Genomic DNA, 26,325 nt, shown 5'->3' on the forward strand with positions numbered 1-26,325 from the left:
TGGTTTGAATTGTAATTTTTAGGATCAGCTAGATATTTGACAGCTTGATCAGACTCAGTTTATTGTCGACTGTTGGTGTGTGTATTAGATAAAACCTCATCAGATAAACAGTCTTCTAAGAAAAGGACTGTTTGATACAGCTCTGCACCTCTGTCACTGCTGCTGATGAGTTTAGCTCAGATTCAATGAGCATTCATTTTCTCTAGTTTATTTGCTGTTGCATTTCATTTCCAGGCCAATTCACCCTTATAATCAGATGGCAATTAGTGAAGCATGAATCCCAGAGAGCTGATCAGTTTAACTCGCTCCTTTTGATGACACCTGCACGCCCACAACAACACAGTTTGGAGAAGCATTCTTTTATTCCAAATAAAATCTTATTTCGTTCATTTTAAACAGCATTTCTAATTCCATCAGAACCTGCAAAATGTAATAAAACGTGTTTTGTTGCATCATGTTTGAAAGAAGGACTTCAAATATATTTTCTCTTGCAAGGCTTTTTATAGCGTTGCAGTTTTTTTAAGGAGACATAATAACTGTACATATCAACACATGGGTTTACCTCCTTCCACAACTTTGGTTTTGGTCCAAGAGAAAAAACTCACTATGAACATTTAAGAATCTTTAATTCACACTAGTAATAAAATTGCATTACATTTCATAAAATAAATGTTCCAGTTTATATATACAGAGAAAACAGACTGTACATACCCTCCAATGAACCATTTCTGAAAGGAAAATCAAACAAACCGGAAACAAATTTCACAAAACATACAAGCAATACAGTGCTCAGCTAAGCAGGCACAACTGTACATCAAAATTTGTAACTGCTCAGTGTTGGGGTGTGGGAGGGGCAAAAAGTTATACATATACAACACAGTCCTTCGAGACTGATAAAGGGGTCTTAAAAAGTATTGCAGGCAAGCAGACAGACGCTTGTCTTTTTTTTTTTTCCAAGTGCAGCAGAACATCCATCTCGTGTGTAAAGTGTGGAGCCGATCCTTGCTGCCAAGGTTTCCCACTATTGAACCTGCGTCTCGAAGCTCCCATTCAGCTGGCCCTCCTCATAGTCCATTTGACACAAAATCATGTTGTTTTTTAGGAAAAACTTGTCCCCCACGCAAAACCTGTAAGCAGAGAAAAGAAACGTTAAGAACACAAAGGCAATAGTTGGCATACTGACAAAGGGTTGTGTTCCTGTTAGTGTGTTTACTGCTGTGCTTTGCTCTGGCAGGGAAAATGTTGCATTCAAGATCAGCAGGTAATAATGATTCTGCTTGATTGCACACAAAGATGTTTTTAACTGACACTGTGCCTTGTCCTGTTCAAAGCCTGTTTTGATGGTCATCATAAATGTGTGGCTTCAAAATAAAGTAGATTACAACCGTATCATTTCAAAGCAAGCAGACATAAGCACTGGCAGCCAATGAAAGGCAGGTCAACTCTGCTCCTTGGCCTGGCAAAAAAAAAAAAAAGCAACTGGCACCATGAGAGTTTCCACAGAAACTCTGTCACAGGGTTCGCTTTTTACACACTTGTTTAGTTCCAGTGCTGGAGAAGGTTTTTCCTCTTCAGTCTCAGTGAATTAAAGAGGGAAAATAACACACAGCAGCCTGGCCTACTGATGTTCTACACTATGATTTGGTTTGTTTGTGTGACTGCTCCATAATGTGACTGAAGGGGGAGTGAAGATAAGAATATAGCCGGGCATAGCTTGGCTTCAGTAATGAGCCAGGCTGGTTGAACAGCCATGGCAATAGTGTGCCAGATGAGACCTGGCTTCATGTCTGCCAGCTGAGGAGAGAAACTGCAGTCATAATTCCCTTACAGCAGGTGTTCACTATGGTAACTGAATGTGGCCTGCAGAAGGTTAATGGGCTTGTGCTGTGTGGAGGAACAGGGTCACAGCACCCCTGACAAGCATGCAAAGGACGTTCTGCTCCCAGAGTGCTGCCATTACTGACAGTATATTAATGGGAAAAAGCAATATTTGGGTACATCAGATTCAATGTTTATCATACCAAAGGTTTTCCCTAATGGCTCCTATTATATATTAAAAAAAAAACACCACCTCACACCTGTGCTGGTATATTCTCCCTTGTGCACCCGCATTAGCTTCAATATCTTCTCTAATATAAAAATACAAGAGCTAATTTTACATCTATCTGGCTTGAAATATTTACAGAGCTACTCATCAAAAGGACAAACTACTGGCAGTGTGTCACAAAAGAAAATAATTAGCAGAGCATAAAATAAACCTTTATTCTTCCAACAGAGGAAGACAATACACAACTTTACTATTTCAGACTTGTTCAGAGGTCTGTATTGCTATAATAAGACAAAAAAAAAATCTCTACTCTGAATATCTAAGATATTCTCCATTTTAACACCTCATTCATGATGTTTAAGAGGGCAATGTTGTAGTGTAGTTATGATCTCCCATTCTTACCTCTGGTTACAAAGCTGACAGGCAAAACAGTCCAAATGGTAAACATTATCTCTGGCTCTCATCACCATTTCAAAGGCTGGGATCAGTTTACTGCAGGCTGCACAGTTCCCCGTTGTACCAAAGAGCCTGAAAGACAGAGAGAGCACCGACAGAGATTAACACACCTTCCCTTTACCTTGACGCAATAAAAGAGCGAAGAAAAAAAAAAGTACTGACAGCAGGAACAATAGCAGAAAAAAAAAAAAATGCTGCAATGGAAGGGAAAATAGGGCAAAATACATTGAATGTACTGCACAAATCTTTCTTGGCAGTCACTTGGTGTTTTTGTAAACAAGAGTCACAAACATAGATCTTAATTCTTTACTAATGATCGAATTAAAATGATCACATGGTTTTAATCTCCTTCTTCAAAGAACCCCAACCCAACCTCACACGAAACAAAAGCAGCAAAAACACATCTGATGCTAAGCATTTGAATTGTTCAAAGTTTTTCACTGCTAAAATACCTAATGAGTATATCTCCAACCAAAGCCAGCTGGATTCTTACACAAGGGGCTACATTCTGTAATGTAGTCATAAGTTCAAAAGATTTGTTACAAAGATCTTTTTCTCCACTTGCGCTTTCATTCAGAGGCTGAGACAATGATAAGAGATTTAACCTTGAAGCGTTAACAAATGATTCAAACGCCAACAACTCCCTGCTAAAACATGGCTGCTGCTGCTTGTTTAGGGCTATTAGATAGGAGCCAAATGATAAAGGTCACAAACAGAGCAAAGAAGCACTCGTGTAGATCTCTTTTCTCCTCAAAGCCAAGGAACCAAAATGCTTTTTTTCGAAGTCAGATTTACATTTACATTTTCATTTTCCAAGCGCCTGCCCCTATGTTTAATTTGGAGATTCTGAAGCCCAGATAGATTTATATATTCTGCAGGAGGAGAAGGGCCGTTTCACAGCTTTGCAAGAAGGGATAAGGCAACAGCAGATTGCCAATCCAACAGTATGTTAAACACTTTTCTCCCCAAACATGCAGGGCTCAGACAGAGGAGTCACACTGTTGATATTCCGCCTCGTTTATGCTAGTCCCATTCAGTTGCTTTCACCTTGTTAAAGAAAACGTCTATCCAGCAGCCATGCTTCTAATAAGGAGCCGCTGCCCCAGAGGAGCGGCAGAGACAGAAACAGAGGGAGAAAGGTTGTTATGTTCCATGAGAGGGATTCACATGGTGTTAAACAGAGACATTGTTACAACTGGTTACTGTTTCTGTAAATACAGCCGACATCTGCCACACAACGGGCACCAACAAATAAATTGCTTTTGTCTACAAGGATCTTTTTAAAAACGATTTACCCCCCCAAGTAAATTCTCACACTTTGATCCAGAATCGACTCAATATCAGTGTGCCTGAAAATGCCGATGTTTTCATTAGAGAACAAAGGGTTCCCTGCAAACACACACTGGCAAGTCTGTTTACTTGTTTTAGTAACATGGTGAAATCAAGAGTTCTGATATCTCTCAGAGTATTGTTAAAAGTGTTAAATAAAATCCACTAATTTCACTGGAAATATTTTCTTCTTCACTCTAACAGTAGTCTAGCAGTGCTTAAAGGCCATGCGGATGTATTGTGTCCTCACTTCCTGTTAAGAAGAAGAATCGAATTCAGGTCATTTATTTTGTGATATTAGCAAGCAACAACAGTAAAGTGCTTGCAGAGAATATAAGTCTGAGCTTCCCTTAATTAAGCACTTTCATGTTGAATGACATTATTTTGTAAGCTTCAGCTGACCCAACGGATCCACTTGGTTGCTACTCTAGCTGATACTAACGCCAGCTTTTCTATTCTGTCTGCTTGTTTTAGGTTAGGATTACTTTACCTCAGGTTTTTAACAGAAGCAGAGTTCTCTTCTCAAAATAAAAACGGAAAAAAAATAAAAAATAAAAAAATGACCTCGCAATTAAAACTTGCAAAGCACTCTGAAATAGGCACAAGAGATACAGATGTGTCATGCATCAGTGCGTGTCTAAATAAAATTGCAGGTTACTAGATTTCCCTTTTGTTCACAAGCCCCCCCAAGGGACTAGTCCCTTTGGACATAATTCTTCCTGCTACCTGTCCAGAATCATCCAAAACAGTCCAGTGGCCGGGTCTGCTCCGGGTTTCACCACACCTGAGAGCTATACACTACACCACAGGGTCACTTGGGGATTTTTTCTTCTCTCTTTCATGGAACTGTGGCTATAAAAGAGCCTGGAGAGCCTTGGTCACTTACAGAGTCTGACACGCACAGACCTCTAACAGCTCGTGGGATTATTCTAACCCATCTCCATTACACCCCGCTGGGCTGTGGACATGGTGCTCACTTGATACATACAGGTTGTGAAAATGCCCAGTGGGGGAGCCCAGTTGGCTGCCTACACTAAGATCTACCTTCAGTCAAAGCAGTAGGTGACTCCTGAGGCTGTTACCTTTTCTTTTTTTCTGTTTTTCTTCTTTCAGGTATATCTTGGTTCTTTCAAACAAATAACCAAATAAAAAGTTGGTAGAGCATCTTTTCTATTTTTTTGTTACTATAAAGAACTGTTTTGGAGCATCCAACCTCTTTTAATGCAACCCCAACTACACAAGGATGTGTTTTAACTTCCCCAGCCTTTAAGCAGAACAACATGTTTTTAAATTGAATTTCACAACCCTTTTTACAAAGCTTTAAATAATAATATATCAATAAAACTGGATTACTAAAATGCTAAATTGTTTTAAAAGACTGCAAGTATTTGTATCTCGCGCTCCAATTTCTTGATTTGGAAAACTATTTGATTTGCTCTGGAGATGTGTACGGTCTCCCGCCACATCAGACACATCATGTTGTCATATGTTGGCTACACTAAATCATATTTTGTTAACAGATGTATATTACGTTTCAAAGAACTACCTAGCCTAGCATCCTATTGTTTCTCAGATTGATTGTTGATCTTTTTCTGCGTTGACAGGCGTAATGGTCTGTGATAAATCTCCGCAGGAATCAAAAGAGACCTGGGACCACCCCCCTAATATAATGGTAGGGGAAACACTGGTATTGTTGCTAACTTTTCATACAGTTCTTCAGCCAACAATTGATGTATCTGAGTTAAAAAGTAGCATCTACATTTGGTTTAATTATGCTGTTCCTGCTAAGAGATTACAGCTGCAGTTGAAACTTTCACTAAAGTCTTCCCTTCCTGCTCCTATGCAGCTAAAAGCAACCAGAGTTGAAACATCGCTGCTGCAGTCTCATGAGTAACAGCTGAGGTGGAACTGTGCATAGCGAGCCATGAAGGCTTCACACCGACACACAATCAAGAGGCAAATGTAAAGGTATAAAGGGTCTGATGTCAGAGAATGCAACATATTTCCACATAAATGAGCAGTACATTAGAAGTGACACAAGGTGAAATCAATTAGGAAAGATAAGGCCCATTCGAGCATTTTGAATGGATTGCACAGGTCAGCTATCACCTTCATCTTGTGCTAAAGAATGGACGATATACTCAACATACTATCTATAGAGCTAATGACATCTACACAAGTGATCATGGAGGATGAAGGTTTTATGTTTTACCAGACTTCACTCAGGGATTCTTTAAGACATCATTTACACTACGTACATAACGTCATATACACAAACTATGTTAGTACAGCTGCAGCAGTCTTTGCTTCGCAGCATTTTAACAGTGCCCTCACAGAACAGAAGATCCTCTTTTGAAAAAAAAAACCCAAAAAAACATGAATTCATTAAATTTACAATGGACTTTTTGTTTGAATAGACTATTTTCTGCAGAATCCCCATGCATTGTTCTGACACATGTCCTGTATTGTAGGAGTGCAGTGGCTCATGCACCTCAATTTCCCTGGTCATTTGGATTACATAAATCAATATTCCTCAGAGGAAAGTGTTTTTTTATTAAACATCAACACAGTTATTTTTCTTGTGACTTTTGGGTTAAATAAAGTGTTAAAGGTGAGTTTCTGGGAAATATGAGTGTTTCTTGTTCAGAGTTGCTCAATGAGCCCATTGGGTTTTATCGATCAATCACCAGCACTGTAACAAGGTTTTAAGCACAAACGTCTTCATTTTGAAGAAGTGCCTCTATGATTTATTTGTATGGATATGAGGGTTAGAAGTGCAGATTCAGGGTTGCTCTTCACAACCTCTGAGACATTCTTGGTTTGGATTTTTAATGGGATTATGCAGTTTAAAGTGAGAGCTGGTTGGCTGCTTATTGGCTTGGAGTGAGTGTTTTTAGGAGCCTCTTGCGCTGTAGTTTGATATTAATTATATAAACCATTTTATTTTTTGGTAGTTGTATAAACCCTTTCATCTTTAAGAGTAAGTATTAGTATGCATCAGGCTTAAATCTCTACATTTTAATGTATTTTTATTTAAAGAACTTTCCAATAAATAAAAAATGTTCTCAACCATAGGTCTCAAAATTATGAATATAGTTTCTTATGCCAACATGTAACCCTATGTCTTTTACAACGCTATGCTTTTTAAAGAGTTCAAATTAAGTAGCTTACGTCTAAACTTTGTGTACAGATGTAGGTTGTTGGGAGCAGAGCTGGATGGCAGGAATGCAAAGAAGCTCGTCTCTGCTTCCTGCCTTACTGAATTATTACAGGGGGTCTGTAGAGAAAAGAAAGGCTTCTTTAGGTCTTTTAACTCTCCGCTTTACTAACTTCAAACCCTTAAAGCTGCTTCACTGCATCATCTGCCTCTCTGTATTGCCTCCCTCAGATTGGGCTGTTGCTCTTGAAGTGTTCTACCTGTTCTCTGAGCTCTTTGAGACTTCCTAGCCTGCACGGGGGTTTGTCAGGTTTCATAAAAAGGAAAGCTGTTAATGCATGCATCGCATGTTCTGACCCTCCCCAATAGTTGTTTCTTTTAAAAGTGTAAACCCTTTTTTGTTCAGCGTGATATCTTTCCCAGAGAGGAAGAGGAGATAAATTGTTTTACTTATAAAAGTAGTTCAGAGAGGACAGATTAAAAAAAAACAGTCACATCCAGATGGAACTATCATCGTCCCCCTGCTATTTCACTGGTTTGTGGATAACTTATAATGTTCATTATCTGAAACGTTTTTCCTCTTCCAGTTAATTATACCACATTTTGATAAGAAGATGACTATTATGTCCTCTCTAATATATGAAATAGAAGATGAAATGATTTTAGGCTTGAAGTCCTGATGATCACACCATGACTAGATTGCCAACCCCTTTGGTGAAGTCGCACCATCCTGGGCCCTCGACATAAAGGAAATCGCTAATTAATCTATTATTCTCATTTGTACTGAAAGAGTGTGGCCGAGTTGCTAAGAAAACTCTCTTGATACTGGGAAGTGAAAGTCAGGGACATTAAAAACGGAACTTTTTTTGTTGTGGAGTAGTTTGGAGGGCACAGGAGGACGCAGTTAAAGGTACGTGTGCATTATAGTGTTTGTGTGTGATGGTTGTGTTAGATACAGGAAAGCGTGAGTACATTCAATAAGTTGCTAATGCCAGTGAAGGACAATCACAGATGAAGCTCCTATAATAATTAATGTGAGCATGGCAGGGTTCCAAACCTTGGGAAATAACCAAAGTGTGTTTGATCCACTGGCTTGTCTATAATGAAGTGCAGGAGGCTAATTCAGCGCACAGATTTAACTTCATTACTGCAGGTTAAGGGGAGCCTTCATCTTTCCACACAGGAAAGGAAGGAATCAAAAGGAAATAGGATGGAGACTGCATCACCCTTCCTTCAAATACTCTCAAACTGCCTCTTCCCTATACGCAAGGCAAGGTTTTTAATTTGTTCCATAATAGAATTCATCTCAAGCATCTCTAGCCATTAAGTGTTCTGCATTTGTCGCAGGCTGAAGAGCAGGCGAGTGGGATGGATTTCATTAGGCAGTCTGGGGCAACAGAGGAGCACAGAAAGCTCTCTCCTCCTCCTCCTTTCTTTTTATTCTTATTTCACTATTCCTAACTCTTGATTTCATATGTCACTCTCAGTTTTTCATCCCTTCTCTGACCTCTACGTCTTACTGGTTTAATGTGTGAGAAAGCTTTTCCTTCTCCCTTCACAGTGCCAGTTAGGCACTTATGGCTCAGGGGGGGTTGGGGTTGCTGTCCTTTCAGCAGATGTATTTTACCAAGTGAAACTCAGAGCTTCATCATTTTTGCCTTCTCTTAGTCGTTTGCCCATTTATTATTACCTCATCTGCACCATCTGCCCCCTTCTGGGGGCAACATCAGGTCTTAGTGGACCTCTCACTGCATCTTAAAAGCATTAACTGTGGGTGGGAACTGATGGATGGTAATGGCCTATCTCAACGTAACGTCCCTAAGCGCCTCTCAAGTGGGCTGCGGGCTTCTTCCAGGTCATAGGAGGAGCTGAGGTATAAGTGAGATGTCATCGAGATCCATGAGTGAGGTCAGAAAATTACCAAGTTCATTATGGCTGTCTTTGATTAGGAAGTTAGAAGTAATACAAAATTATATATTCTGCTTTAAATATATTTTTTAAAATAAATGATAAACTGATAGAAACCTTTGATGTAATGAGCTGGGATGAGGGGACAAGTAGGCAGAAGGGAAACAGAGGAGGGGAGGTGGGGCAGTGCAGGACAGGGAGTTTAACGAGAGGGTGGGGGGTTTTAGGGCACCGGCATCCCTAAGTCGCCCCCCGGGGGATTCTCTCTCAGATAAATGGTAGGATCTCATTGGGAATGTGACTTAATGCCCAGGAAATGGTCATGTTTAATTTAACAAACAGATGGCAGGGGCATCTGAAGGGGGAGATACCGAGCCAAAGACACTGATGAAGCAACAAGCCTGCTGGGTGCTGTCTTACAGCCCACTGCTGAGGGTTAGTCCTTTTACAGGAGTTTCTGTTGTCATGTAAACACTGAAAAAGATGAATATATTAACAGAACACTGAAAAAGTAAACATAAACCTAGCTCAGTGGAAATACACGTGTTCCATATTTTACCAATAAAGTAAAACTGATTAATAGAAATGTACAGACCAAGTACCAATTTATTATTGCTGTGAAGCAGTTTGAAGATATGTTATCTGAACTGTGATTTTATTTGAATTGAGTTGTATTTCATGCTGGTTTTGTACATGATGTGATTAGTAAAATTGATCTAATTATTACAACAGTTACCATTGCTGTGGTTGTGCTAGATTTTAGAGAATAAGTTAGTAGTTATTCAGTAATATTGATTTATTGATTTTACACAGGAATAAAAAATACAAGGCTCATGAAGAAAACATAAAAGCACATGTGTGAGTGTGGTAGAAACCTACAAATGGCGTGTATGAAAACCAGACCCAGAAGAGATTTTGAAGGTAATAAAAAAAACATGAAAACTAACTTTATATCAGACATCACGTATAAAGTGCAGGAATTTATTTTAAACAAGCGAAGATAAAGTGTTAAAAAAATAGAAACAGGCAGCAATGTAGAAGTGTTAAGAATTTAAGAGTTACAAAAAAGAGAGTTGAATCAACAACATAACTTTCTCGTACATTTATTCTGACTACATCTCTCCTCATTTTAACTTCTGCCATGATGACATTGTGTCACTGTGTTATCTTTGCATGATTTAGACTGATTTGAGCTGTTACTGTAAATGGGAGCCACAGGGAACAAACACTGAAAAAGCAAAGCACGCTGTATCAGGAGAAAAACAAACCCTTTGTGATCCTTTTATGTCACACAGCTCTTGGAATAACGTGGCTTTTGTGCTTGTTGTGAGTGTAAAGAGGTGATTGTGTGTGTGTCTTTTCTTGCCTCAGGTAGTCCCTGCGACAAAGGATGAGGTTGGCTTTCGTATAGAGGGTGGAGCCCACCTCCCCCAGGCGGCAGTCGCAGCAGGCACATTTGAGACAGTCCTCATGCCAGTATTTGTCCAGGGCCTTGAGCAGGTAGCGGTCTTTAATCTTGCGATTGCAGCCGGCACACCCCTTCTGTTTCCCTTTGGGCTGGACGGAGAGCATCGGCACACCTGTAAGTGATAAGGAGACAAACAGCCACGCGTGATTTACGGCCCGGGAACACGAGTGACTTTTCATGTTCTCTTTTTGATAAGCCGGCTGCTTCTTGAGGCGTCTAAGCCTGGCCTCGCGCGCGAGCGGCCACAGCACACTGCCTACCTGCTTCATATGCATTAAAGAAAACATTCTTCCATGTAGATAGGCACACAGGTCACATTGAACTATAAAGCCCTGGCTTACTTGTTCCACCAGGAACATGCTGTAGTACAAAAGTTACAAGATCACTTGCTGCAGGTTTCCGAGCAAGGGGCATGTCGTGTGTGTTCCTCAGGATAATAGACACTATGTTTATTTTGCTTACTGTGGTATTTACAGCAAGCTGCGTAGCACGTTTGTTACCTACCATTTCATCAAAGCCCATTTCACTCAACTGTTCACAGCTGTAAAAGCTCCTCATGGGCTTTGTTTGGTATAGATTAACATTAACCTTTTAAAAAGCCTGTGACCACAAAAATTCTGCTACCAGACCCCGGTGAGATATGTTATGGCCTAAGTGCCTTTTAGCATACACTCGCTTTCTGTTTCATGCACACACACACACACACACACACACACACACACACACACACACACACACACACACACACACACACACACACACACACACACACACACACACACAGGGACACACTTACACAGCCTCACACACATTAGCACAGGCAAACCACAAACACACACAGTACTCAGAGCATTACAGCCTTTTCCTCCTTTTACACTTATCTGTACTCATGTGTCTGCAACGAGCAAGCCTAAGTTACCAAACTCGCAAATTGCCCTGCTGTCACGCAGGTCCCCTTTAAGCACGCCTTTTAGCCTCCTAAAGGACAAATAAAGTCCATTTAATAACTGCACTAAACACTAATAGTGTATGTGTGGTTGACATTTGTGTTTGGACTAAAAGCCCCCCTCAGGCCACTGGTGGTACAGAGGCAGGGGTGTGCAGCTCCCCTCTGTAGCACTAACAGGTCTGCCACAGCTGAAAGCACAAGACAACAGCTCTTAAGACACTCTCTCACACACTGAGCTATTGATCCGTCTAAAAGAACACACAGTGGACGCCACTTGCCACTCCACTTTCAAAACACATTTCGCTCTCTCACAAAAAAAAGGCTGGACACTCTGCATGACAGGGGTTAGGCAAGCATTTAGTATGTGTGTGTGGATATCTATAAATGCCTGTTTTACAGACACGTTATACAGAGTTCTGTGCCAAATGTCACTTGTTAACTGTTGCACTTTTGAGATGTGCACAGGTACATTTTGTCCAGACTAGATAAAGTTGTCATGCCTTTATGGGATTGCAACTGTGTACTGTTGAGTGTGAATGGGGGTCATTGTGTAGTTAGAGCTGCTATTTAAGAGTAACTTCTGTGGTTTACTCAGTGATAAACACAACTTTAGCTGGCAACAGGGGACTGCTTCACAGTGCACAGCTTTTTCTCTGTTAAGCCTGTCAGGTTCGTTCTCTTTCATAAAAACCTTCCACCACTTTTCAAAGGACTATTTTGGAATAGAAACGCATATTCTCTCTCTCTCTCTCTGTCACACACTCATATTTGCACACATAGATGGACTCACAAAGTGCCTTATTGGATCCAGATTTGCTCTGCAATCTGGCCATCCACACATCAATAAAGCTATGAATGTTATATAATTAGCATTTCCCCTTCAAAAAAAAGAGGTGAAAGAAACAGGAGAGCTTGTTAGTTAAATTTATGACTTTGGTTTATGTGTCAGTAAGTGCTCTGGTGGTGTTGAGCCATCTTATGTCTTTATCAGAAGTGAAAGTGAGAGGCTTATTGGTTCATTGCTGGCGATGGGAGCCATCAATTAGTGTTCTGCCCCCCCCTTTTCCCATACCAGGCCCCTTGAAGCTGGCACATTAGGATCAGAAAAACCTGCTATAAATACCAATGTTCAGTGTAAATGAAGCTAAAAAGCTTCAAATTCAAGCTACACTGGCTAAAGGTGGACTCCTCTACCTGCATTTCACGGCTTGTTAGGGGAGCTCTCTGCAGGTATGCCAACAGTGCTGGCCTGACAGAATTCTACAGAACTAAAAACAGTCTTAATGAGGAGAGGGTGTGTGTGTGTGTGTGTGTGTGTGTGTGTGTGTGTGTGTGTGTGTGTGTGTGTGTGTGTGTGTGTGTGTGTGTGTGTGTGTGTGTGTGTGTGTGTGTGTGTACATGTGTATGTGTTGTGCTTTAAAGCCTGCGCAAAGACAAAGAAAGGAGTTGCTGCAATCCCCTGGGGATCACCAAAATCTTTAATTTGCCTTTTATGACACCTAATTAGTTATTCTACTCAAAATCTTTGCTTTAAATAAGATAACTAATTATACAAAAAGGTCGTTCCTCCACCTCAAGAGAACTACTCCTAATTGGTTGAGACCAACACCAGCTCTCACACTCCTTAAACATTTCTTGGTGTGTTTTACATCAGGTTTGTAAGGGCCAAAGCTTAACTATTCCTGGAATAGCTGTTTGCTGCTTGCCTCCTCTATTAGATGCACACTTTGTTTTGCGCTGTCTGTGTCTCTTGTGAAACCCGGGTTTCTGTCTTAGCACTTAATCTGACATCCTTGTCTCCATGTATATGTCCCGGGTTTCTTCAAGCCTGGCTGTAAGAGAGATTCCTCAGTGGAGGAATGTTTTATGTCTGCCAGGAAACCAGTTTGCACATTCAACTGACGCTGTTTTCTAGGCGACAGGGAACAAACATTGGTTTGATGTCTTCAACCATAGCAGCCTCTGGAAAACAGCTTTAATAGTGGTGTACCAAGCACTAACCCCAACTTCCTAAACAAAGAGCAGTGACAGAAAAAAATGAGTGTGTAAAGTAAATGTCTTTTCAATTCCCTTAATGCCACGAGACATTTCCCTGCACCTGTCACCACTCCTGGCGCCTTGTGAAACTGTGGAGGAGAACAGCACCTCCCATGCTCGCAGCTTCCCTGAAAAGAAAAGCTGCATTATGAAAGGAAGCAGCAGACTAGGAGGCAGCCTCCACTTAATCCAATCCATTTAACAGATACAAGTGCCACTGACCTTCCAGTGTCATTTGATGTCACCAAAAGCATGCCTCTCAACATCACAATTCATTCTCCAACTAGGGATGCATTTTAGCCCTCAAAGTGGAGAGACAGCACTCTCCCTGCCAAAAATCCATCCTGAGCAGGAATTTAATTTGCCATTAGTACTGTGTGTAAAGGCCTGTCATTTCTCCCCTTTTCCATCCATCTACTTTCTTTCAGATTGTATCTTTCAAGAATATGTACAGTTAGTTTTTCTCAGCCCAAGCAGTCTGTCAGAGCATGTATTTTCCATTATAGAGATAGCATCCGATTTCTATGTTACCCCATTTAGACTTCTGTCGTTACCTCTATCAGAAAAATCACATCAGTCTGCTAACCTTTTTTGATATATTTAAGGTTTTAAGAGAACATTTGCTGTTTGGAGCACTCCGGGAAGTGTTGCTGTTAAGAGAAATACAATTACAACACAGCCAGGCCAGACCCACATCTCCTCGGACTGGACAAGGGTTAGAGGTGTAAAATGACTGATGATTTTCCTCCATACTATCTTTTTTTTTATCATTATCACTGGCATGTCATGTTGATATTATTAAGGGAACAGATGCTGGGATGAAAGGCAGCATACCTTCATGTTAACATGTATCCTATGAGTCCCTGTGCTGTCAGCATTGCCGTGTCATGTCATGGAGACTAATAGAAGATTAGGTTTCTTGGTATTAAGTGTTATGGATGAAAAAGTAGCAAATTATATAAAAAAACAAAATAATAATTTACATTAAGTTAAGTACACAGCCAAAGTTACCATCTCTGTATATCTACATAGTTTATGTAAGGCTGCAGCTAGCAAGTTAATAACTTATCTGTGTATCAGATGATCATTTGTAGTTTCTGAAACTAGCTTGTTCTATGTAAAACAGAGTCTTAAACCTAAAACATTCAGTTTACCACCTTATATGATTATAAAAAGTGTCAAATCCTGATAGAAGATCATTTGGATCTTGCTATTGATGGATTTCTTCCCCCCTGAAAATTTACTTTCGATTAGTTATCAATTAATGTATTATAAAAAAGTTTCTCACATTCATCTCACTGTCATTTAGCTTATTTTGTTTGACCAGTTGTCCAAAGTCAAAGATGTTCAACTTAATCTTACTTAAGGCAGAAATTATAACATTTGAGAAAGTGGAACCTGTAGGTTGTTGATTTTAAGACTTTAAAGTGAATAACATTGTTTCCAAATAATTTGTATGTTGATCGATTATAGGTGACTCAACAACTGCTTGTTCCATTTCTACTTAACTGTGCAGAAGACAAAACTGTAAGAAACAGACTCACAAATCCACAGTATTCTTCACTACACTGCTACACACAAGCTCCCAGAGGAGCAGCTGCTCTCTCAGGCACTCAGCCTTAATGGCACAGGGGACAGTAACATCTGATTCTCTGTATTTTTTTTTTTAATGTCTTTTGATCAATTAAAAGCACTGACGCCATGGTGTGATACAGACTTTGCTGGTTCACTGGGAGGCAAAGGATCTTGATGAGAATCACTCAGCCTTCCTGACACATGGGGAGGGAGGTGGGATTTCATGAAGGTGGAAGCTGGCCCTGGGTGGGCCTCCTCTCAGGGGCCCCTATAATCTCAACTCCCAGCTGCAGCAAATAAGATGGAGTTAGCCACCAGCAGGGTGCATACATACACACTGTCAGGAAAATGAGACACTATAGTACCAAATTACCACATGTATCTGAAATAACTACATTTGTCATTGCTATCGCTCAAGTCAATGCACTTTTGCAAAGCACATCACACAGACATAATCTACCAACTGCTAGGCAAGGTTACCACATCATCAACCTTACATGACTCAACAAGTCATCTTCAAATAATGTTTGTATCCCTCTTATGGACTGGAAGAGATAAAACAAGATTTGAGAAAAAGAGGAACTTAAAATTTGTATTTTAAAACCTCTCAGCAATTCTGCAATTTAGAAGGTGCAGGGGCTAAATTAAACCCCACTTTTTTTTATTTCTCAGCCACCTCTTTAGGCACTGTGGCCATGGCAATCCCAAATAAAATGATAAAAATGTGTCCTTAATCCAGGGTATCGGCCACTAAGGTTAATAGGGATCTCATGCAGATGTCTTTCCCATTGTGTGCATGAATCAGCCCCTTTCATTCAGCTTCTGTCATCCCTGTAATTGAGCCTATGGACGGACGTGTTTCCCTGTTACCAAAAGACAAAAACACCAGACATCTGGTGATAATAAAAATCAGCTAGAATACAAATGTCACTTTGAAAGAAGACTGATGAGTGTACTATAAATGATAAGCAAAATGAAGACCACTGATCCATTTATGTGATTCATGTTCCTGTCCTTAGTTGAAGCATATGCAAACACTCACACACATACGCCTACGGAGAGAAAGCACAGACACACACTCCCTTCTCAAATAAGGTAGTTTTCTTACAAGGCCCAAGTCCATATAACATTTGATACTGTTTTTCCTTTAATTTGCTGTGAGAGCCTTCTGTTACTTTACTGTAAGCTACATTTCCAGATGGTTGTGTATGAATACAGGGGTTTGTCAGGTGCTTTCTGGGACTGTATGCATGCTATGATTATGACATAATTAACACCCACAGTAAGCGGCAAGGAGAGAGAGAGAGAGAGAGCAGACAGGGCTGGTGCAGATGAGAAGGGGACTGTTCATTAACAAGATGCACTCTCTCAAACTTTGCAGCTTGCTGCGGCTAATAAGCCCCGGTGAAACGGAGCCCAGCCGTCCCTTGCATTGACCCTGGCACTGCCCGGGATAAGGGAGGGTTTTGTCTCCTGGAATAATTGCTCTTTTCACATGTTACAAGTGTCCTGACCCCCACGGTCGGCAGCCACTTTCCCTACCATAATTACTCCTGATCCGCTCCAAATGAGTCAGCCGCATTAGGGCTGCAATAACACTGGCCCGGCTTCAAGCGCGGCATGGGGAGTCTCAGCAGAGCAGCCTGGAACAGGGCTGCCTTTTCTCCCGGCCCACGGTCATTTCCATCACGTCAGAGGTGCATTTCTTACACTTGAAGTCAGCACGAAGGCCCTGGGCCCTTTTCTGAGGATTACAGAAGGCATTGTTAGCTCCTGGTGCTCACTTCTCACTGTGGTTTGGCAGCAGACTCCATCCCAATTAACGGAAAACTTCATTAGGGTGTTTTTCCACACTTTTCAGCCCCCTATTATTTTTAATTTATTCACATGGGGTTAATTAAAAGAAATGTATCACAGAGATATGCAACAGCTTTCTAATTAAATTCATTGCTGCTTTTTTTTTAAGACATGAAACTGGCAGAGTTTCCAAATTATTACAGAAGGAGACTTGTTCCAACACTTGGTCGCTCAGTAGTAGGGGGGAGATTGGAGCTCTGCAAGGTAAGCTGTCAACAGCAGAAAGAGAAAGAGAGAGAGATGGGGCGAGAAAATGAGAGTGAGGGGATAAGATGAACAAGGAGGAGGAGAAAAGACACAAACACTGATGGTTTTTATTATGCAGGGTAACCCCAAATAAACCCCTGAGAGCTCTTAAAGAGGGGGGACTGTCAAAATGTTGACAGAGTAACGAGAAAATTTTGTTTTGCATCAAGCCAATCACATGTGGGCGTGATGTCAGGCTTTGTCTGCTGTGGGTCTGAGGTGTTTAGTTCTTAAAAGCTGCCATTTTACCATTTTTCATTGAAGTGCAAGCTGTCAATAACAGAGAGGGTGCATGCATCTTCATCTTCACTCCCTATACACAAGGTGCAAGATCATTTTTTAGTCTGCATTCGAGATTGAATAAGGAAAAAAATCTATCTACTCTCAAACTATATACTTTTAAACTTTTGATGGACAAGGCAATCTTATCTGCCACTTTGTGAATCCTGACAAAGTAAGAAAAAAAAAATCCAACCATTAGACCTGTCATAGCCACCTTCCGCCGCCCAGAACAGAATAATGCACAAACACTTTTAGTCTGCATTAAAAATGCATTTGCAGAGGAATAAATGTAGCCCTCTAAAGTTTGTGTCACTCACGAGGTCAGGAAGTGATGTGTCCAAAATCCTCCCCACTCTCCAGCAATTACCGCACACTTATTATTTCAAAGGATATGCCAGGAGACAGGTGTGCCATTCAAGGTCCTCAGTGTGTGGAAAATGGAAGGGAAGAAGGAACACCATACTGAGGCACACTGTGTGAGGCTCTTTAATCTTGAATAATGCAAATTCCCCACAGGGGGGCAGTTATTTGGCAGCACAGGCTTCTAATGTCATTCTACTGCAGCACCTGATGGGGTAAATAATGAGGGGGGTGTGGTTTGGTGGAGTTTGGAAAGCAAGCTTCTTAACAGTTTGTGTAATGTCATGTGGGATGTTAAACTGAACTGTCTCTTGAAGTAGTTATTCACAAGACAGGAATACTGTAGACGACATTTAGTGTTATCTTATTTTTTTAACAAATTCCTTTTATTACTGGACTCCTTTCCTGAAGGACTCATTCTTGTCACTGACTTAAATCCATTGCCAATTCAAACAGAGATGACCAGGTAAATAAAATACTGTGAAATTAATTAGTTTTGGTTGGAATACAGGAGGTGCTCATAAACATTTCATCTAGTTCAGTGGGAGTTTCTTTGGAAGGAAACTGTTGTTTTTGCATGAATTTGTTGTTGCAAAAATCATAATTAAGCTGTGACGGAAACACAGACTTCAGTATCCAAAAGCTAATCTACTTGCTTTAATAGGAAAAAATAACTACCCCCTTACTCACAGACTTTAATTAGCTATTAAAGATTTGATTTACTGAAGGTCATCCAATTAGAGATTAGTTCTCAGCAAGTTGGCTCTTATTTAAGAGCAGGCATCCCAGGCTCGTCTATTTACCAACAGGATCACTGTCACATGTTTCATTTATCTGAGATTATGAACAAAAAAAACAAGCTTTGAGGAGGTTTTTTATTTGTTGTGATTGGCCTAAAGAAACATTAGACTTTTTGTTTTTTGCCAAGAATAAAAGAGAAATAAAGGTGAATTTAGGTTTGATCAGAGCTACATATAATATGAAAGTGTGTGCAACAAAAAAAAAGAGCTGCAAGTACATGCCTACTTTCCTAGTTGTCTACATTAACCCGACATGTAGTTAAACTTTTGTATTCTCCTCTATTTGAGAAAGTTCTGTTTTGTTCAACCTACGGCCAAAGCTTCTTATTGAAAACGAATCATTACAATATACTGGTGTTTCAAAGACATTTACAGTGCAACAAACTGAAAGACTAAAAGTCCCACTAGCAGCCCCTAGAGGTGGTTGTGCTCCCTACACTAACAAGAACAAAGTGCCTTTTACTGACCAGTCAACACTGCCATCCTCAGAGCCTCAGAATCACACCAGCAGTGCTGAGAACACACGAAAAATCCTCAACAACAATGATCAGAGCTTTTGCAAATGGAAAACATGGCATCAGCGAGAATTCCTGCTGGCACTGTGATGTGCGCATTAAAGAGAGAATTCAGCGGGCCAGTTCATATAGCTAATTTTAGAACTATTATAACAGTAGTTGTATAGTTTTACTGCATGTTTCCATTTTCTTAACATTTAGCAGAGACCGGTCCTAACCCAATCAACAACTCATGTACACAACTTACAAACACATGGACACATGGGCAAATTGTCAGCTGCTGCTTCCTAGGTGTGTTTAAAATTGTGCACGTCTGACTCTTACAAGAAGCTGATGGAACTTTACAATTTTCATATAACACACTAACCCATGTCCAGACTCCAAAAGCCTGCAGAATACACCACATACACACTAGAGTTGATAAATGTCATATTAGCTTATTGCAGATTTATTGGCCTACACGAGAGCATATGCAAAGAAAGATTTGTGTTATTTCGAAAAAGTGTCTCCTTCAAATAATGTCTCCACCTACACTGACAAGCTAATAGTCAAGTTTTCTAACAACAGAATGGATGCTACATATAGAAGGCATCTGTAACAGTGTTGTTTACGCTACACTTACATTTTTGAAACACATAAACTTGTGTTTAGGTTTTGTAGCACAACATCATCGCACACTTCTGTATTATAAAGCCTGACATTGACCCTGCTGTGTAGGTTATAGATTTTCAATGAGATGTATACAAAGTGCTCTTATTGTCAAGAGTGTAACAGGTGACATGTTGTTTGATCGCTGCAGGTAGCTTTTCCTCAGTTACAGTTTCTGGTCCTTTTGACTCCTGTACTCAGCTGCCAAAGACACTAAAGCTGGTGACATTGTAGTTTTGACATCTGCTCATCTCGAGAACTTTGCTGCATGTCATACCACGTTCCCGTCATTCCTGTCGCCTTTACTAAGCCTCTGATGACAGAATAAAGGAGAGTTGATTTTCCAGAGAGCGCAAAGAATAAGCTGTTCAGAGTGCATCAGAATGACAAACAAGTCAGATCAGAGAGCGCACAATAGGTAAACAGGTGCATAAAAACCTTCACTAGCCAAAGAAATATGAGATGCAGCAGAAGTGTGCATGTGTCTGTTTGCAGAGACGTAGATACACTTTTTTACAGATCAATATAAACAGCTGCTTAAGAGGTAACTTTGCAGTGAGACCTGCCAGCAGGTGCAAACAAATGATCAACTGTATTAATACTTATGTTGGATCTCATCATTTCAACTGCGTTGTATGATAAACACACTGATACTTTTGAGACTGACTCATCAGTGTATGGTTAGTGAGGTTTCTTTTCTGCAGGCAAGAATAGTAGGAGAACAGCAGGTGTCAGCAGTACTTGAGTACATGTCTGCATTTGTCTCAGACCTTGCAATAAGACATCAGGTTTCTCCAAGGTGGTGTAAAATGTGGTTTAAAGTATCGATTCGTCTCAACCTGTCAGCACATTCGTGGATTTTGTAAAAGGATTTTTTTTTTGTAACATTCAGTCTGATATGTTTTTGCCCTTGCGGCTTAAAGTTTCTTATTTGTTCATCTAATTTTCAATGTTGCACTTGTACCTCTGCTACCTTCTATACTCAGGCATGTACCTGAACCCCCACTTGACACTGAGAAATAAAACATTTAAAGTAAATGACAACAGAAGTAAGAGTCTGTACAGCACAGCAAGGATCAACCTGTTTCCTGTGATACGTGTGGTAGCTAGATCTTGTGAGAATTTGTATGATAACACTAGCATGTGGCCTCTGGCTATAATGAAAGGGATGCTCTTACAGCTCAAGAGTGCATAATTGAGTTTGCGAGGCACACTGATGAGTGCAGCCATTTACATGGAAGGCAGGTGTGCGCGCTCACTGACATGAGTCTCGTAAGGCTCAATTCAGTTCCTTTGAATCGCACTAAAATTATGGAAAATGATACACATCTCCAGCACTCAAAGATGTGAAACAATCAGCACTGATAGACATCTAGAGGTGTAGTGGTGACAGGCAAAATTATCTCCAGACGGAATTCTGCATTTGAAAATCAGATAGATTAGACGGAAACACTCACCGAAAATTATAAAAATGTGATTATGTGTTAATTTAGCTCAACAGAATAATAGGGGAAAAAATTTATAATATTGATGGCCAAAGCAGCCAGGGCAACAACAAAACATTATGTGTCCATGCAAAGTAAATCCTGTTTTTTTTATCTTAACTGTTTCAGGAAAGATGGATTCATACTGTAGTGTTTTGATAATCTTGTGTTGCCTGTGTGCGAATAAATAGGGAGCTGTTCCTGCTTTTCTATGTGAACAACAGGTTACATTCATAACTTTAGAAAACAACTATGTAAAAGACTAAATTGGAAAAGTGCTGCAGAGGCGATACAGGTGCCTGTAATAATAAGAAAAAAAACAGTGGTGACTTAAGAAAATATCAAACGAAGCAATGTGTTTGCAATATTGTTCAGGGCCCAGAGCACAAAAACCCGACATAATTTCAATATTTGAAATGGGCAAGTTTAATTTTGAAGTCAGAGCAAGCCAATAAGCTGAGAAAATAGCAAATACAGGAGAGCAAATTGCATTCCTTTGGAGAAGTGAAAAAGTCTTAAAGAACATATAAAAGTAATCTCCAGCTGGAAATTAGAAATCAACCCTCAGAAACCAAATAACAGAAAAGAAATATTACTGTCCACTTTCTAAATCAATATAACATCGCTACAAGACAGTATTACCATGGTAACAGCGGTAAAGAATGAAGCAATTCTTATTATTTCAAAATAAAAATCGGAGCCTGAAGCCCAGGTTTTATTACAGAAGCCGACAGTTAGCAGTCTGTATTCATCTAAAGCATTGCTTTTCAATCACATGCTTTATGAATGTGCGAATTTCACTGGACAGGATGATAACAGGGTCATAAATTAACAAGAAAAAAAGGTAACCAGACATTTATCAGTAGCTGAGGAATTATTTTTTCCCCTGCTTGCTGAGGTCTGTAGTGTACTTGTGTTAATGTTCAGCAAAAACCTGCCTTCAGTTCACTTTCTTCTCCCGCAGGGAGGGGGGGATGGCTGAGTTGCTTTTTTAACTCTTAAATTAGACACAAATCTGTGCCTTAATATCAGAAGGTGAAGTGAAATGTTGCCAGGGAGTTTAAACATGAGTTTCTTTGCATTAGGATGCCCTGAATATGAAGTCATTTAACAGAAGAGTGCCTGTTTGCTTTTTACAGTCCAACTCTGGGCTCTTAAACTCTGTGATGTACAGATAGTGTGAAACAAGTTAAAACTGCACTATCTGCAAAAAAATGACAATATTTGCACGTTATTATCTGTATAGTTTGTGACAGAAACAATGGAAAATACAGCCAGAAAGCTACATAAGACATGTATCAGAAATATTTAATGATAAAAGCTACAAGTTACTGCGGTCTGATTGAAGTTGAATTTAAATGACTCTTCGTAGTGATCAAATTCAAATGTTGTTATGATAAGCTGAGACATGATTATTAATTTCATTGCTTTTGTTTCACTAACGGTTGCAAACTATTCAAAGAGAAGTGAAAATTCAACACCAGTCTGTTAAACAATCACAAGCTTTGCTGACAAAGATGATCCAAGGCTTTGAACCCGAGACCAGACACACTGATGATCTGCTTTATACGACTCATAAGGACTGAAATATGAACACTTCAGAAAGAGGCACTCATACACACACACACACACACACACACACACACACACACACACACACACACACACACACACACACACACACACACACTTTATCATGAATCAATCAACCGAAACAGACACATGCGTCCAAAACACAGACCCACACCTCAATCTCTCTGCATAAACACACAGTCATTTGTGCAGGCTGTAAGTGGATGTATTAGACAGGAAGGTTGAATTGACAAGCCTATAACTTGAGAGCCAATAAACGCTAAGAGGAACCACAATGAAAGAGAGCAGATCCACACAGCTCTGTTGACAACCATGGCCAAAATGCTGCTGCTGCTCGGGACCAGCAAATAAAGGGTGAAGCTTTTAGGCAATGAGCAGCAGGTGATCTCAGCTTTTCTGCAAGTCCTAATGCTCCTAAAAGCCACTCTCCCTGCTTCTGTAATTGGGCATCAGTAGTTAATGTAGTATTGACTGCATTACATGCTCCTGTGCATCCTTTCCCACTAATGCCATTTGCATCACCTTGTACATTTACCATATTGCTTAGCCAATAACTGTTAAAAGCAATCTGAATCATGAATCATATAGGGAACTTTTAGGTGGACAGACATCCAAAGGAGACAATTTACAGTTGAGTTAATTTAGGTACATTTGCAGCACAACACTGATTCATCTAGACAGACCAATTTATGCCTCTGCCGTAGACCTTTTATTGGTTTTTAGATGTGTAAGTGAAAGGATGCGCTGCTGAGAGATTTGAAATATCCATTTTCAAACATAAATAATGGGTTGCAAATGCATCCATTACTTTTGGAGGAGGGGGAGCTCCAGCTAAACTCAGATGTGCAAAAGCTGGATACTGCACTTTAGGAAATACAACTATCAAAGAATGTGTTTTTAAGTCAGAGAAGGTTGTTATTGTGTATCTCAGCAGGTGGTCTGCAAAAAACCCTCAAATTAGTCGTAGAGAAGCGACAGAAGAAAAACAAACTCCTAAAGCACTTAAAATGCATCAAGTCTCCATTTGAATATTATTATCGTGTTTCATAAATGTATTAAAATGCATACATACTGTGCACCCTCTAGACCTGAATGGGATAAACGCACTGCACATCTTTCCATCAGTTTAATCCAGAATGGGGACGTCATTAGAGGCGAGTTTGATTTAAATTAAATTTAATTAGATTGCCTCACCCATTAACCTAAATACATTGAAATAGATAAGTAATGCAAGGAGGCCTATTTGGATGGAAAGCGAGTGAGCGAGCGTTGCACGGCGCTATCCATAATTTGCAATCAAGTTAAAAGCACTCTGCTGTCATCTCCCATCCCGTGCTGATGTCAAAGGCTGCCTCGCTAACTTCACAGACGCAAAAAGCACTTAAGAGAGGAGGGAAAGGGAAAAAAAAAGGGGAGCCACATGCACTGCAGCGTCTGTGGAGTCTCTTCAAAACTCCGGGTTTACACATCAGACAAAACCTGCTCCAAATAAACATGCAACTCTCCCACTCCTAACGGCAGTTTTGTCGGTAGTGGGCACGCTCTTTGTGTAACTTCACGGTGCAGAAAGCAGCCAGTGAGCAGGTTTTTCTTCGCGGAAAACACGGACCCTGCCGCTGGTAAATGAGGTTGACAGAGCCGATACAAAGCTGAGGGTGCGGGTGCACAGGGTAAACACATACAATGTCACTAGTTTCGCCGTGTTATGGTCCCCAGGTTATTGCATCCTACAAGCCGGAGCTGTTACTCACCCTCTTCCTTGTCCAACACCATCGTCCTGAGGAACGATGAGTCCTTCCCCGGGCGATCCGTCCTCGGCTCCAGCAGGCTGCACGGCTCGGTCTGCTCACAGCTGCTGCTCCTGGAAATGGCTTTGAAACGCGCGGTTGACTAGACTACGCCTCGATAAATCAAAAAAAACCCTGGAAAGATGTATTATCGTCTGCACGTTTCTCTCTCTCGCTCTCTCTCTCTCCCTACTATCTATAATAATTCAAACACGGAATACGCGGTTATAGACGCGGCGAGATCCCCACTATCCGGGCTGAACTGCGACGTAAATAAATAGCGATCAAACAGCGTGTCTTGCTCTTGATAAATTCCATGCGAGTCAAAAAAAAGGCAAAACAATGAAAAGCGATATAAATCTAGTGTCGCCTATGTGTGATAACTGTGCGCACACGGACGGATCAGACGCTCAGACTGAACTGCTGAGCTCCTCTCGCTGTTAGTATGCTCGCTTTCTCGCTCTCATTTGCTCCCAAACAGCAACTATATTCAAACAAATCCAATTGCAAATGTGACAAGTGCTAAAAGCAAACTCACGCCGTCTCGCTCCCAGTTTATGTGCCGCGCTCGCCTCGGCTGCTACTGAATAAATGCGCGCAGTTTCCAGAGACCCTCGGATTCCCCTGTTAATTAAATCAATTCATTATGCTCAGATCTGATTAGCAGCCCTTCCCCCCTCTTTGAATCAATTATTCAATACACAAACATAATTGCTTGTGCCAGAGGTGTCTAAGTATTAGCTTATTTAACTCCAAGGACACTAATTACCCCTAGGGCAAGGGAACTTTTCTCATTAATTCTGACAAAACACAAAAGCACAGCTAAGGGAAAGTGTTTGAGTGTGTGTGTGCGTGCTTGTTCGTGCCTGTTTGTGTATGTGTGCGTGTGACTGGTCTGCCTGCCAGTCTGAATGTGCATGATAGAGAGGGAGCAGGGGAGAGCGCGCATGCACGTAAGGTTGTATTGATGCACGTGCGCACGGACGCGGATGCGCGTGTCAAAGAGTGCGAGCGAGCAAGAGAGAGAGAGAGAGAGAGAGAGAGATGCTCTCCTTCGGTGTCTAGTACAGTTGGAGCAAACCTAAAATGTGCTTAATGTTTTTAGATTTCCTGTCTTTTTTTCTCTGTAGATTTTAATAGAAATACCATCTAATTCTGGTCTATTTAGCATTTAATTGGTGTCCAGACATAGTTATCATACAGGCTACAGATAAAGCGTTGTTTTAAAAAAGACAGCACAACAGATGGGCTGCGTTTTTGATTAGTGGGTAGATAGAAGGTTCAGTTTCGAATCTGGTAATATAATTGTTGCCTGTTATTGCCAAGATGAAAGTGTTACTGTTTCATGGTGGAGCCTTAAATAGCACCACTTTCACTTGCCCTGCGGAGACTGTTAACCAATTAAGGGTGAGATCCAACAAAGATTAGCCATTTAGGAGAGTGGAGTGGAGTATAGCTACAATGATGCTGGTTCGTCAGCAGCCAGCAGGCTGTCTGTGGTGTGAGCACGCTCAGTCTGTCCTTGCCTTCTGTTACTTTTTGCACCAGATATTACAACCCTGCTCTAAGCTCATTATCATTAGCTGCTCTATAATCAAATGATTATAAGGATAAATTATTGTATTAATAATCATTGAAAAATGATTAAGGGCATCTTTACAGTAGGCTAAACTTCTTGAAGATTGAGTTAAAACTGGTGTCTTTTAAGAGATTATCTGTTATCAAATTAATTCAAATAATGGTAATCGAGCCTGCGGCCCTACTATGAAAGCACTTGTATTGGCAGAATAATGAATAGATGTTGATCGGGTCATTTCTGGGGAACAA

General features: G+C 40.5%; 1 protein-coding gene across 1 annotated transcript; it reads right to left on the reverse strand.

Annotated features, from left to right (window-relative positions):
• Window positions 1–609: 609 nt before the first annotated feature.
• On the reverse strand, window positions 610–25,293 carry lmo1 (LIM domain only 1). The gene is made up of 4 exons (XM_061037501.1): window positions 24,463–25,293; window positions 10,264–10,477; window positions 2,450–2,575; window positions 610–1,127 (listed from the first exon to the last, which is right to left on the reverse strand). Exons 1-4 carry the CDS (start codon window positions 24,482–24,484, stop codon window positions 1,022–1,024), a joined length of 468 nt encoding a protein of 155 aa, XP_060893484.1. The 5' UTR covers window positions 24,485–25,293; the 3' UTR covers window positions 610–1,021.
• Window positions 25,294–26,325: the final 1,032 nt, after the last annotated feature.

The sequence above is a fragment of the Labrus mixtus genome, chromosome 1 (genome assembly GCF_963584025.1).
Source record: "Labrus mixtus chromosome 1, fLabMix1.1, whole genome shotgun sequence".
Taxonomy (NCBI): domain Eukaryota; kingdom Metazoa; phylum Chordata; class Actinopteri; order Labriformes; family Labridae; genus Labrus; species Labrus mixtus.

Bases quoted from the DNA above. Each gene is read 5' to 3' on its own strand.
- lmo1 (XM_061037501.1), bottom strand. From the start codon at position 24,484: ATGGTGTTGGACAAGGAAGAGG. The intron at 10,478-24,462 runs GTGAGTAACAGC...TATCACTTACAG, and splicing joins GGTGTTGGACAAGGAAGAGG to GTGTGCCGATGCTCTCCGTC. The intron at 1,128-2,449 runs GTAAGAATGGGA...CTCTGCTTACAG, and splicing joins TGTCAGCTTTGTAACCAGAG to GTTTTGCGTGGGGGACAAGT.